Consider the following 14,594-nt stretch of genomic DNA (forward strand, 5'->3'; position numbering starts at 1 on the left):
TTATTCGCCATGTTATCATCTTTAACTTACAGTGACTGGAACGTAAGTAATTGGGGCAAATTTTGTCAAACTGTAATAAGGTATATTTTTCAATGCATTATTCCTGCTTTCATATCTTTATTATTCAAATGACAAAGAAACCCAGTTACATCAACAACCAAAGTAAACCTTAAGCTTGTCATCCGTTTTCTGAGGTGTTTACAATCCAAGAAGCAAAAGTAACAAGTCCTTACCCAAGAAAGTAGGTTTTATACAAAGTTTCTGATCATGAACCAATAAAATCAGTTGTAAAGTTTCATTTTGAATTGATTTCACTGAAAAACTCCAAATGGAAATCCCATCAAGAATTCTTTATTCACAAATAGCATTTGCAACATAAGGTCATAAATTAAGCAATGAAAAAAGGTAACTCAGCAATGCATTTTGGACTGGAGTGGTAGGCTTTTCAGGTTCACACAGACTCTTGTAGTAGCTTTGGTCCAGTTTTTAACTTATCTACTTCTAATTTCTAATATGCATAGCATTGCAGTACCTGAAAGCAAGAATGCACACTAGAAAAGAAAAGGTTTTCTGAAAAACTGCCCATCTCAGACAACCCCAAAAGGTTTTCTAGTACTAACTTGATGTAATATCTGAGGGATTTTTATTTATTTATTGTTGGGTTTTTAATTTGTAACTTTATGGCCTTTAGTAATAGAAACAGACGTAAAGAGAAAAACAGAGAAAAGACAGTGGATATACTCCCAGGATACTACTCAGACCTGTTTTAAGATGAAATCAGTAATACCCCAAAATACCTCTGGATCTCCCTCCCTCTTCATAAATGAAGCTTTGAAGAAGAGTGTTTCCATTATAGGCATCTATCTTTGGCATGAATTGCCTGTGTTTCCCCTAGAAATACCTTAAGATGGCCTATCAATTTCCAAACACATTTAATGGGCAGCGGTCTCGAGAGATGAAAATCCTACCAGCTCAGTCAGCTGATGGAGAGGGCACAGTTTGCACCGCAGCTCTAAGAAAGCTAAAGAGGAGACAGAACCACAAACTTCACCGGTGGAAGTTTCATGAGTCATCACAAAGGAAAGTAACAGAGCAAGAGAAAGAGAATCAACTATGTAGGAAATCAGGCCTTATTACATACCATGCAATACTTTGTTCCTTCTCTCCAACCCCTGCCCATAAACTCTAAACATAAATGGAAAAACATTACAAGAAAGGCAGCTTCTGTCAACGGTACTTAATCTAGTAACAAAACTTCTGCTAGAACACATAAACATGGGCTTTGAATTACAGGGTAGGGCTTTAGCACTAGATTAACACACCCTTAACGTAGGTGTCTACCTGAAAGCAAACTCCTATTACAGGATAGAAAGATCTGGGTGACAGTATATGAATTAATTAGTGAATAACCATGGGACCAGCCACTAGGTTTCTACCTCAGGCTGAGACAAATCATCCCCTAGTTAGGAAAGCCTATAATGAGAACTTAGACACACACTTGCACTTACAAACCAACACATATATTTAGGTGTCTTACTACTGATCTGGACTCCACCTACTATCATTGTTTCAGACAAGATTATCTGGAAACAAGAGTTATCTACAAGGAGCAGATTACTTCTGCCATATGACTAAGTCTCTTCACATTCATCTTTGGTTCAACTGACTCCAAAGTAAAATGCTAATAGCAAAACTAAGTTTCCTTTGGACACGTTGTGCTTAATTATTTATGCAACTGTTCTGATAACATATTAACTGCTCCATCCTACACTATTACTTGGACTTGACATTTTATTTGAAAGATAACTTGGGAGTAACAGCATTTGTGATCTGCATCCAAAATAGTGTTTAATGAAAGAATTGTCACAGACTCAGTCTAGCACCACAAAATGTAACCAGAGTAAATAGATTGAGATTTGCCTAGAAACTATCCAATCACAGGACAGGACAAACAGGTTGGTGTACCTGATCTGAAGAATGATGCTGAAGTGAGAGATGCAATGGTAATCGCAAGGGCAAAGATAAGTTTCGTAAAACAGTGGTGGAACCAATGTAAAGGAGAAGCAACCACTGAAGCAGATTTGACATATGAAATTCCACAAAGCCCTAAGATAACATCCCATGGTGCCCACGGCCAGGGTTCCTATGAGGCCACTTTCTATCCTTTTTGATATGCCACAATGACTGGGGGAGGTGCCTGAAAACTGCAAAAAGGCAACCACCATGCACATGTTCAAGCTGGAGCGTGCACAGAGCTATAGGCAAGTCAGCCTCATCTCAGTTCTCAGAAAGCTGTCAAAGGAAATCCCCCCCAAAGTTGTACCCACGCACATGAAAGCAACTGGGAGAACACCCTGCATAGACTTGGCGAGGGCACATCACGCTCAAATAACCTCATTGCCTTCTATGACAAGATGAATGGCTCAGTGGATGAGTGGAGAACACTAGCTGCTGTTCAGCTTAACTTGAGCACGGCTTTCTGCAATGTCTCCCTGTCGTGGTTTAACCCCAGCCAGCAACTAAACACCACGCAGCCGCTCACTCACTCCCCCCCATCCAGTGGGATGGGGGAGAAAATCGGGAAAAAAAGAAGTAAAACTCATGGGTTGAGATAAGAACGGTTTAATAGAACAGAAAAGAAGAAACTAATAATGATAACACTAATAAAATGGCAACAGTAGTAATAAAAGGATTGGAATGTACAAATGATGCGCAGGGCAATAGCTCACCACCCGCCGACCGACACCCAGCTAGTCCCCGAGATTCCCTGCCCCCCCCTTCCCAGTTCCTATACTGATGTGACATCCCATGGTATGGAATACACCGCTGGCCAGTTTGGGTCAGGTGCCCTGGCTGTGTCCTGGGCCAACTTCTGGTGCCCTGGCTGGGCATGAGAAGCTGAAAAATCCTTGACTATAGTCTAAACACTACTGAGCAACAACTGAAAACATCAGTGTTATCAAGATTCTTCGCATACTGAACTCAAAACATAGCACTGTACCAGCTACTAGGAAGACAGTTAACTCCATCCCAGCTATTACAGCTAAACCGGTGAGATGTGGACTAAGTGAACTGTAAGTGCTCTTGGGGAAAAAAAGATGACGAAAAAAGAAAAAAACAAAACAAACGCAGAAAAAACCTACCACACAAAAAACCCCCATTAACTTACCAGCAACATCCTTCAAGGATCAATATTTGGCCCATAGTGTTCCATGTCTTCATTAAATACCTGGACAATGGGACAGTATGGGCTCTCAGCAGGTTTGTGCACAATACCAGATTGAGAGGGGGAGGAAGACACACCAACTGAAACACTGTCGGGGAGGGCTGCTATCCAATTGGATCTTGACAGGCTGGAAAAACAGGAACCACATGAAATCCAAGGGCAAATGGAGAGTCCTGCACCTAGAGTTCAGTAACGCAATGCAGCACCACAGGTTGGGGGGTCAAAGGCTAGGAAGTGGCTTTGCAAGACACTAGTGGATAACAAGTTGAAAATTAGTCAGTAGTGTGGCCTTGCAACCATGAACGCCAAATGTATACAAGGCTGCATTAGCAGGAGTAGCCAGCAAATTTTGGGACATGATTATCTTCCTCTGCTTGGCACTGGAGAGACTGCATCTGGAGTACTGTGCCCAGTTTTGGACTACTCAGTACAAGCAAGACATCAACGCATTGTAGAGATTCAATTAGATGATACGGATGCTGAAGCATGTGATGTATGTCCAAAGGACAAGGACCAACAGTCAAAAGTTGCAACAAAGGAAATTCCAATGACAAAGAGGTTTCTCCACACTCACAATGAAGATTATTAAATAATGGAAGAAGTTGCCCAGGGAGGCTGTGCAATCTCCAACCCCGGCGATATTCAATGCTTGACTGGACAACGCTTTCAGCAACCTGACCTACTTTGCCCTTCTTGAGAAAGGGGCTGGACTACAGTTTAGGGATGACCTAAGAAGTTGGATGTATGTAAATTCATGAGACTGGACCAGATATAACTGTAAGTGCCAAAAGAATTGGTTGATGCAATTGCAAGGCTGCTGCTTATCAAAGAATCATGGTAATTCACAGGAGCTCTTGATGGCTGTGGGTGGGGAGGGAAGCCAGAAAAAAAAATAATTAATAATTCTAAAATCATAACCATTTTCAATCAAGGAAGGTAAGGAGGAGCACCTAAGGCACTATAGGCTGATCTGGTGATCCGGCTCAGCTGAGTCCTCAGAAAAATCACAGGAGCATGTATTCTTCTAATAACATAAAGGAAAAGACGTTAATCCAGAATAGGAAAACAATTTCCCAGTGGCAAATCATGCTCCAGCAATGCAATTGCCTTCAATGATAAAATACCTGGCTACAAGAATGAGAGGAAAGACATAGATGTAATGCACATTGCCTTATTAAGACTTTTGGCACCATCTCCCACTGCATTCTCCTTTCCAGGCTAAAGAAACACAGACTGAATAAACTGACTCACATAGTTTGAAAACTAGCTGAACAAGCTTAAAAGATAGTGAACTACTGGCTGTCAGCTGAATGTCAAACAAGTCAAGTAATCTTGGGTCAATACTGGAGCCTATAAGGCTCAGCATTTTCATCAGAAACCTGGAAGATGAGACAAAAAATGCAAACAATGCTAAATCATCCGGGATAGTGGATACAGCCAGAGCAGAGCTTCAATTCAGAGGGTTGCTTCCTTCAGAACCTTAAGGACTAGGCCAACAAATCCCTTATGATTTTCAACAATGGAAAGCACAAAGACTGCACCTGAAGCAGAACACCATGCTTCAGAAGCAGCTCAGAGGTAACTGGCTGAGTAGCAGCCCTGCTGAAAAAGATGTCTGCCATGATGGATGCCAGACTGAAAGACAACGATGCGCTCTCAACACAGCAAGACAAACTATGTATCAGACTGAAATCCAAGAAGCATGGTCAGCAGTTTGAGGGAAGTTACTCTTGCCTTCTATTCAACAGTCGTGAGGACATACCTGCAACACTGAGCCCAGTTTTGCTCACGCCACCAGGTCAAGATGGACGTAGGGAAACTTGGGAGGGTCAAGTAGATGACTACCCAGAGGGTGAGCAGCCTAGAGCACACGATCTCTAAAGAAAAGCTTTATGAACTGTGCTGTTTTAGTCTGCCAAAAGGATAAGCTGTCATTAAATAGCAACCTAGAGCTATGTGAAAAAGACTTGCAAAGATAGCATAGCCTAAGTTTTCTTTGCAATGGCAGATCATAAAACAAGAGGCAAGAGCCACAAGTTCTGTCTTGACAGTTTAAGACATTACAAAAAATCCTTTGCTAGGAAGGCAATGGAAGATTACTAGGAAGGCAGTGGAACTTCTTTTGCTGGCGGTTTTTAAGACTCAGCTGGACAAAACAATAATTTTGGTCTGAACAGAAGGATGGACTAGATTTTCTCCAGAGTTTCCTATAAATGAACAGTTTACAATTCTTATGGCCCTAAAACACCAGAAAGAGATAAAGGGTGAGGTGCAACAAGGGCATCAGCCAATTTTTCTAGTACCTTAGCAAATGCAGAGGGCTTCATGAATACAGTAGATGACAGTAACTACATCTATAGGTCAGAGAAAAGGAACCTAAACTAAATCAGCCCCCAAAAAACATCGGAAACTGAAGTAGATGTGTTCCATGGATTAGCTGTACCAGCTTAAATAAAAAAAAGAAACACTGCCCTAATTGGTGAGCTTATGTGATTGAATTCAGTATCACAATGCAAAAAAAACCCTGGAAAAATTGAAAGCGAGATTCCTTCAGCTGCCTGCTATGCTAAGGCTCTAACAATTCTGCAACATTATCCCCAGAAGAGAATCATCCAGACCTGACGTAAGCTCCTTGATTTGCGGACTGGAACTAACATGCTCATAGCCAAGAACTAGAAGCAGAAGGGACAGACTGACCGATCTAGTAGAAAACCTGCAAAGATGAAAAAGAGGAGGAAAGTGGAACACAGGATGCCTAGATCTCATCAAGGATTTCTGTGGACAAACTACAGACAAACAGTGGATGCCAAATTTTCTAGAGAAAAGCAGCAAACGTAGACCAAAGACTTTACAAGCTGTTGTGACATCAGTCACAAATCTTGACCAATTCTGTATAAGAAAAGCAGCAGCCGCAGCCTGTACCAGATAAAACTGAAACATTTCGTCTTTGTACTTTACAGTACAATTCTCTGTCAAAGTCGTATGATGGCAAGGACCTGCTAGTCCCTTTCACGGTAGTTCTGAATTAGTGAATAAAACCAGTTGGGTGTTACTTATAAAAAAGAGCAAAGCTAACAAGTTAACACTACAGACACACCAAATGAAGCAATGTAGCTATATGAAATAACCCAATAAAACCCAAACTTCTATACATAAGGCAGTTCAGAGCAGTAAGCTGTTTTTGTCTAAAACAAGTGAAGTAACTAGGCGACCTTATTTTCAGGGATCACTCCATGACCTAGCAATCTGATGCCTCCAATTTGTTTTGTTCCTGTGTCATTCCCCCCATGCCCCTCCCTCAAGCAGTAAAACAGCTAGGAGAATTTCACCGATGACTGTGCAAAAATATCTGTGAAATGCATGGAAATGGGGTACACCTCACTTGTGCTTAGAGCTGTAACTATAAAAACTGAAGTGCAGAATGAAAACTGGCATCAGTTTTCACTTCTGAACCTTGTACAGATACACCATAAAGGGGACTGTGTATAGACCTAAGTAGGAAGAAACCTATTTTTAAGAAGTGGACCTCCAGTATCATCACAAAATTTGGATTTAATTACCGCTAATAAACTTGTAGCAATCACCAAGAAAGTATATACTATCCTGGTGGAAGGGAAGCAGGGAAAATAACTTCTGGGTATCAATTTTATGCCAGACTAGTGGTCCCTTGTCAGTGCCAAACACTATAAAACCAGGTATTGAGAAAGACTTTCAGCAAAGCAGTGTAGGACTCACAAATCAAAAAAGCGCTAGCTTGGAAAGGTCCAGATTTTGTGAATTCAAATCAGGCATAGATGGATCCCCCACCAACCTCGTTCTGACAAGGTGTTTTGCTCTGGTATGAGCAATTTGAAAGTGTTTTGGGGGTAAGGAATCAAGAAATCAGAAAACATTTTCAGATCCCACAATAATACAGGTCTACACTGGTCTGGTGCAAAATTATTTGACAGAGAGGGTGGTCAAAACCCTGGGGAAATGGATTAGGAAGGCCCACCATAACTTTTAACCAATCTTTACATCTCACCGAGAGTTTTGGCTTTAAACAGTTCAGCATGTACTAATGACTACAACAAAAAAAATGGAGCTCTTGTTAATCATCTTAATAGAACTATTACAGCACTCCTGGTCTTGACTTCCACACTATTCTCAAGAGGATGAAACAGCAAATGAAAGACTTCCAAGGGAATGAGGCACAATGGCAACCTTTATGAAAGTAGTCACAAGCTTGAAAGCATCAACTATTGGTCTACAGCACTCAACACAGTCAGCAAGGGGATCTGACCTTTCATTGCAATTCCGGCACAAAGACACCAAGTTTTGCGTCTGGTCTCTTCTTCTCCTTTGGTAATCACAGACCTCAGTTTTTGTTTGTGCTGACACTCCTTTAACAAAGGTCTCAAAAACCCAGTTATGCTTGCCCAGTGCTCAAATAGCAGAGTCCATGACCCTGGTTACTAGGTAGATCAAAAGGTCCTCCATTGGCCATTGCAACTTTTAACACTCAGAAACGTGTAGCACTGGAATCATAGCAAGCGTAAGCAAATCCTGAGAAGGATTTGGTGTGGCTGAGAGTCCCCTGAGGCTTCATACAATAGCAGCATCTATAAATGTACGCAAAAGAAGAGAGACATGACATTCTAAAAGTGGAATATATTTTATCAAACCCATTTCAGCATACAGTGGAAGAAGTCCTACATATTATATCCTGTCAAACTATTTAAACATACCCAGGTGGTAACTTTCACTTCTTCAAAAGAGCTAAAGCATCACAAACTGTTTGTGAACTGTTCAGAGCTACCAGCATAAAAATGACCCCCTTCTTAAAGTAACTTCACAAGCATAATTAAGGCACGGAATCCCACAGGTTACAAGAAAGTGGTAGCTATACTCCTAGCAACTCCCCCATTTCCCAGTTAATATGCAAGCCTGATCACAAAGGTAGTAATATTGATGACCTAAAGCGAAATGAGCAAGAAATTAATTGCTTAAAGAAACAAGTGCACTCAAGGAAGTAACGATGGCTACATTTCCATGAAAACAAATAGGATTATTTGATTTGGTGTAATATGGGGTATTTTCCAGAACAGAAAATGGGATTTTGAGAAACTTTGTGGTCCCAAAGGCAGAAAAAGCTGTTCATTTGCACAAAATACTGAGATCTACTGGACAAATGAAGTAACTTTCAAAGACAGCTTTTCCTCTACATACTGCATTGAAGTATTGGACCCAGAGGAAAATCTTGGGGAGTTTAAAACTGAAGTCTCACAGAGGAATAAACAGAGGGTGGTGGGCATGAATAACAGGTAGGTATAATAAATATAATTTAAATATATGTTCTGAGATTAGACTGCAATGTTAGCAAAACCTCATTCAAGTAAAGATAGAATTTCTATGTGAGAGAATATAAAAAGCTGCTGAAGTACAATGTCTTCATGGTAAAGAAGGTTTCTAGGGAGAAAAATATTCCAGGTCTCCTCCAACCAGAAAATTACACAGAAACAGCAGACTCATGTCAAGAGAATCTTGTAAATGAATTTTCCCAGCTGCCTGCAGGAAAACCAAGAAAAAAGCAAAAATGCTACATTAGAAAATGAAAGGGAAATAAATCACAGTTCAGAATGGACAGCATGAGAAAATTGTCACAAATACAGTAAAGTCTGCAAAGTACACAATTTGTTCAATTGTTTATTTGAATGTGGATTATGTTGAACATCAGTATTTTGGGAGCCACTGGGCAAAACTGAAATATAACACCATGATTACAGACTGCGTTAAAATCTTGCTGAAGTTAGAGGTGGGAATGTTATGCTTCATGAACAAGAACCCATCATGCTTATGTTTGGATACAGAGAAAAGAAACATTAGTGGCCTTCAAACTTCAGCACATATCACCACCCAAAACAAAGCATGTTCAAAATTGAACAGGTACGTGAATTATGTGGGAGAAGAGCTGACATGGCCTTTCACAGGGTATTGCTTCAACAGGAGAGAGAGAAGTAGCAGAATATACTACAAAAAAGTGAAAGAACATATAATCAAGGAGACATGCACAAGAAGAAACTGAAAATGGTATTAAGAGAAAACATGCACATGCAAATAGGTTTGCTTAAGGGGTTTGGAAAAAATGCTTGCTCGCTAAACAAAGATGATGCTTCTTTGCCACTTGATTTCCTACTATCTCTAGGGAAAACAAGAACTTTGCACCTTTTCAAAAGAAAAAAAGTCAAAGAACTATTTGGCTTTGCAACAGTATGTTCTATACTCTTATTTTTTTCTCCTACATAAAAAAAACCCCAAGTCCGACATTTCTGTTGCACAGCCATTCAACTCACACAGGTAATCTAGACAACAGTTAACGAAACACAAAAATGCAAGAATTTAAAGTAACAGTAACCTATATATTCATTCAAACGACAGCACCCAGAAGTTAAGCGTTTGAAGAAACTTCCATCTTTCAGCAGCAGTAATGACAGCCAAAAGCAGTAAAAAGCAACTGCTATTTCATCTTTTGTTAAATAACTCCTTTTCCATCTCCTATCAGGATAAGATTCACTACTCAGTGGAGAGCACTATTCTTTCTTTATTCTTGTTATGTAAGGCAAAGCTCAAAGACCATAATGAATACTAGCAAGAAGCAGATATCAAACAAAAAAAAAAAATATTAAACCAATCCAATTAGCATCAAGCTTTCCTTCATTTGGCTTCCCCCATCCTTTGCTGTGCTGTTCAGCATGAATCTCCCTATGGAACTATCCCTTATTTCTTTATGTTTCTTCCATATTTCCATGTTAGTTGTTCTTCCTTAGCCTAACATATGCTCTGAATTCAAAACACTTTTTTTCTTTTCTTCTCATTTTATTATTTCAACTTACATGTGTTCTTCCATCAACTGTTTATCTCACCTTCAACTTAGCTCTCCAGCTACTGATGGTTTTCTTGCCTTCTAACAAGGACATAAAAGAATTAGTCAAAATACTGCCTACTTACAGTGGACCAACTTACTAGTCACAACAGAATTCTCCAGTAATCTCTCAATCTGTGTTTGCTGCTTACCACCTCCTTCTTATGGTTACTGCAACAACTGTATATTCTGATACTCATTTACTAACCTAAACAGGCTAGGAAGGCACTGCGAGCAGAGACATGAAAACAAATAGGCTGTATGCAGCTCTGTGCAAATGACAAGGGAAATCAAACAGGAGAATCAATGAACAGGAGACATAAAGGAGAGACTACAAAGAATAATATCAGATAGCATTAGATCCCTTTCTGAGTCACTACAGTAATATAATTGTCTACACTATTAACATGAGGCCTGGAGTCCAAGTCCTTCCCAATAAGAAGCAATAGTGATGTTCACCATTCTGCTGATCAGGTGGATGGGACGGGGAGTTGAACAGTCAGGCTGGAGAAAGTGGTGCATTAGCCAAAAAGTTTCTCCCAGAACCAGTGCTGCAGGAAGGCCTGTACATGCCAGTGCTCTGACATACAGGCCTACAGTTCTAGTAACGAGGATCCAAGTCAATTCACCATGCTGGAAACACTGGTAGCTTGTTCCTCAAATCGAGAGTAACCCTTGAAGTATCACTATTTTGCAAAGGGACCCAGCTCCTCCCATCAAAATAATCCTGCCAAACCTTGACAACAGATAACTAGGTACAAATACCTAAACAAAGCCTGTGTTCATCCCAGGTGCAAATAATAATCCGGTTATCACCTGATACCCATTTTAGTACTAACATTTAGTTAGTGCTACAATTTCTTTTGAGAGGTAAAATTTGGGGGGTCAGATTTCCACAAAAAGTTTGTATCAGTTACTTTTTTTTTTTAAATGAGAAACTTGAGTAAAGGACCTGTCTAAACAAAGGACAACAGGAACAGGATCTAAACAGAAGCAGGAGATGAGGCAGAAAAAGGAGAGAACCAAAAGAACAGCATGGAACAGCATGAGGAGGAAGGGAGAATACTGAGGAAAAAAAATCCTGCTATACTTGGAGTTGCAGCATCTCTGGTTAGACATCCTTCTGACACATCAGGACTACTTAACATATGGTAACAAGGCACTTACCACACAATGCACAGCTGCATTAGGTGGTTGTGCAATCCTAGCTAGGTAAATAAGCAGTTCTCTCATTCATTCTACTAGTCGACTATGTACTCAAGCTAGTATTTTGGTGTGAAATCCCAGATTTGTTCCAAGCTTAAGACTCTGTTAAGTTCACACCTTTCATATTACACATTTGTTTCCTATTATGAATATTCTTTTATCAGAATGACTGACTTCCCCCAGTTAACCTGTTTACAAACCTTACTGGACATCTAAGTATTATAATTCAAAGCGTAGGTTGGAATCAAATTTAGTCAATGACTTTACTGAAAATTCACAGTATTACACAGTGGTTTGTCAAGAGCAGAGAAAACAGTTATACCACTGTTAAGAGCATGCCCCATTTAAATACACAAGAACTACCTGTCCTTCAGATCCTGCACGCATGTTGTCTGCACAAATGCATGCACAACACCACTAAAGCTTAAACACTGAAATTCTTCTCCAAATACTTGGTAAATATAACCTAGACATGATTCAAAATAAGAACCACCCCTTTTTGCAGACAAGGTGCCCACATGATAATAAATCACAATAATAGAAAAAATGTAGTTTAAAGGAAATCAAAGCTATCAATGGGAAAAAACCCAGTAAGATCAGTGCTATTAGGAAGCTTTAGAGTAAATCTTGTCAAATTTACTGTTAAGTTCTTTGGCTTGGCAGTCATACTGGAAATTTTGTTTTACCATTACCCTTATACAATTTATTGTAATTGCCTTTGTGAATTACACAAAGCAGATAAATAGGTAATAACCCATCAGTGTCTCTTCTAATTTAAAAAGGAGGAAATATCAAACAGAAGTAGCAGAAAGCGTGTTCAAAACCGAGAGGTGCCTCCTGAGTTAGTGGGTATTTGACCCACAGAACCACCCGAGGCTGGATATTGCGAACATTAGAGCTCCACATGGGTTGAAGGCAAGGGATTAGTTGGTAGAGAAGAAATCCACTGTGGAACTTCAAGTCTTCAGTACATCTGTTCCAGAAAGTTCCTGGGCTGCACTTTGTTGCAGGCTGAGTTGATACTTACAGAGTTGAACGAGGTAAAAGAAGAATCATATATGTTTGCCTTTTTCACAAGCATCTGCTTAGGGTACCGTCAAAGATTCTTGAAAAATCACTGACTTCAATTGCTTGTATACAATCCTTGCAGCAATTTCATGACAGGAAATATTAAATGCTAGTTCTGTAAATGTGACCACTTCCCTCACTGACATCATAAGAAAGCGCCACAAGAAAATAGGGAACTGCAATAATCCTGATTAATAATTGAAGGCTTTTAGTCTCTGAGACTTACAGAATACGAATTCATATCCTGATTCTGCAACAGGTCCATACGGATGTACTCTTAGACCTTAACTGGACATCATAAAGTCCCAGAGGGCCAGAAGTATATTATACCTTAAAAAATAAGGGTCTGCATCATTCAAGTCATTCAAGTCTTCTGATGATAAGGCTTTAATATTATACTTAAGTTGCAAGAAAAGAAGCCGTTTCATCATTTTTGCAAACACAACATAAAAGTTACCAGTGAGAAAGCCCTGTCATACAACTGTCATACCTCAACAGTGCTTCATCATTACCTTAATTTCTCTAACTGTACATTTCCATGCCAGCATTTACACCGCTTCCTGAACTCGCTGCTCATCTCCTGTCTGGAGCAGACATTTCTTCTCTTTTGTAGCAGCTACCTTCAGGCCTGTATTTACTAACAATGACGATGCTCTTGGGACCAGCACTAAGAACAAAGCTGACAGACAGAGGGTTCCTGAAGGAGGGTGTGTACACCCACTAGACTCTCTGCTTTTCCAAACCAATTATTTCCTCTATTAAGAGACACGTCTTTCCACTAAGAAATCTCATCTCACTTTTAACTTCTAAGAATTTATGATCTTATTTTCCTCACTTACGGGCCCTTCAGGCCACAGACTTTTTCTTCCTACCCGTTTTATAACTTGCCGCTTAGATAACAAGCGTCAGCTCCAAGAGATGCTTCACGGGAGCAAGTACTGACATACAGGAAAAAACACCGCAAGCAGCATCACCGCAGTTATTTTCTGGAAAAGGAGACACTGCTTAGGACTTGTTTCTTGAAGTCTCCTCCCCATCCAAGGGAAGAAGAACCAAGGGAGCGCGTACAAAGCATCTCCTGCTGCATGCGATGTGCTACTCCATCCTGAACCTTACGCCTCGAAATCACCACCGTCATCGAGCGGAGCACGGTTCTATAAACCGGACTTCTGCACGGCCATTACGTGAGGGCTCGGGGACACTTCAGTGCTCCCCCAAGCACCGTCTCAGCCCCGCCGCCGGGCCACCGCCCGCCGCACCACACACCAGCGCTCGGTGTCTGGCAACCGGCGAGGCGAGGCCCTGGGCGCCGGGCCGCTCGCTGCGCGACTCTCGGACCCGACACCGACCGCCGGGCCAGGGGAGGGAAGGGAGGGAGGGAGAGAAGGAAGGAAGGAAGGGCCCGGCCGGCCCCGCCGCCCCGGCCCACCGCCCGCCCGCCCTCGGCGGGGGCGCAGCCCCTCCGCGCTGCCCCCGCCCCACACGGCGCCCCGAGGCGGCGGGCTGCGGAGAGACCGCCGCGCCGCTGAGGCACGTACCTTCCCCCTTCGCGGGCTCCCCGACACCCAGCATAGCGGCGGCAGCGGCGAGGCAGCGGCCGGCGCCCGCGACGTCTGCCGAAACCGGGCGGAAGCAGCCGGCGAGGCCGCGCAAGGAGGGGGCGGGCGCGGCGGGGCCGCTCCTTCCGCCTGGGCCGCGCGGGGTGGGCTGAGGGCAGCGCGGCGCCGCCTCCCGCCTCCGCCGCTCCGCTCCGTGAGGGAGGAGGGCGGCCCCTGACGAGGCAGCCGCCCTGGGCAGCGCCTCCCCTGCCTGGCGGCGTGGTCCTTGGGGCGAGGGGGCGGCTTTCGCCGCCGGAGCGGTGGTCGGTGGCCGGTGGTCGGTGGCCGGCGGCCGGTGGCCGGCGGGGCCGCCCCAGCCCCAGCCCCAGCCGAGGCGCCGAGCGAGGGCCGGCGTCCATCTTCCGCTGGGAAAAGGCGGGAGCAAGAACTCAGTTCGGGGGTTTCCTTCAGGTTCTGTCACTTGCGCTTGCCCGAACCTGACAGTTTCTTTGGGAATTCTGGCAAAGGGAGAAATAAAGAAAGGTAGTTTTCAAAGAGGAAAATAAGCTGGAGTGCTTAGAAAAAGGCAGGGAAAGGGGCAGCAGAAGCACAGGCTCGTCCTTCAACATGGTTGAAGTTGCATCTAAATGAGGAG

The 14,594-nt window shown here is 42.4% G+C and overlaps 1 protein-coding gene across 1 annotated transcript in view; it reads right to left on the reverse strand.

Annotated features, from left to right (window-relative positions):
- Positions 1–14,122, reverse strand: part of LDAH (lipid droplet associated hydrolase) — a 127,521-nt gene extending 113,399 nt beyond the window's left edge. The window contains exon 1 of the mRNA XM_049819023.1: positions 13,940–14,122. Coding sequence (XP_049674980.1) covers positions 13,940–13,973 — 34 coding nt within the window. The 5' untranslated portion in view covers positions 13,974–14,122. The remainder of the gene's footprint in view (positions 1–13,939) is intronic.
- Positions 14,123–14,594: the final 472 nt, after the last annotated feature.

The sequence above is a fragment of the Accipiter gentilis genome, chromosome 16 (genome assembly GCF_929443795.1).
Source record: "Accipiter gentilis chromosome 16, bAccGen1.1, whole genome shotgun sequence".
Classification (NCBI taxonomy): Eukaryota; Metazoa; Chordata; class Aves; order Accipitriformes; family Accipitridae; genus Astur; species Astur gentilis.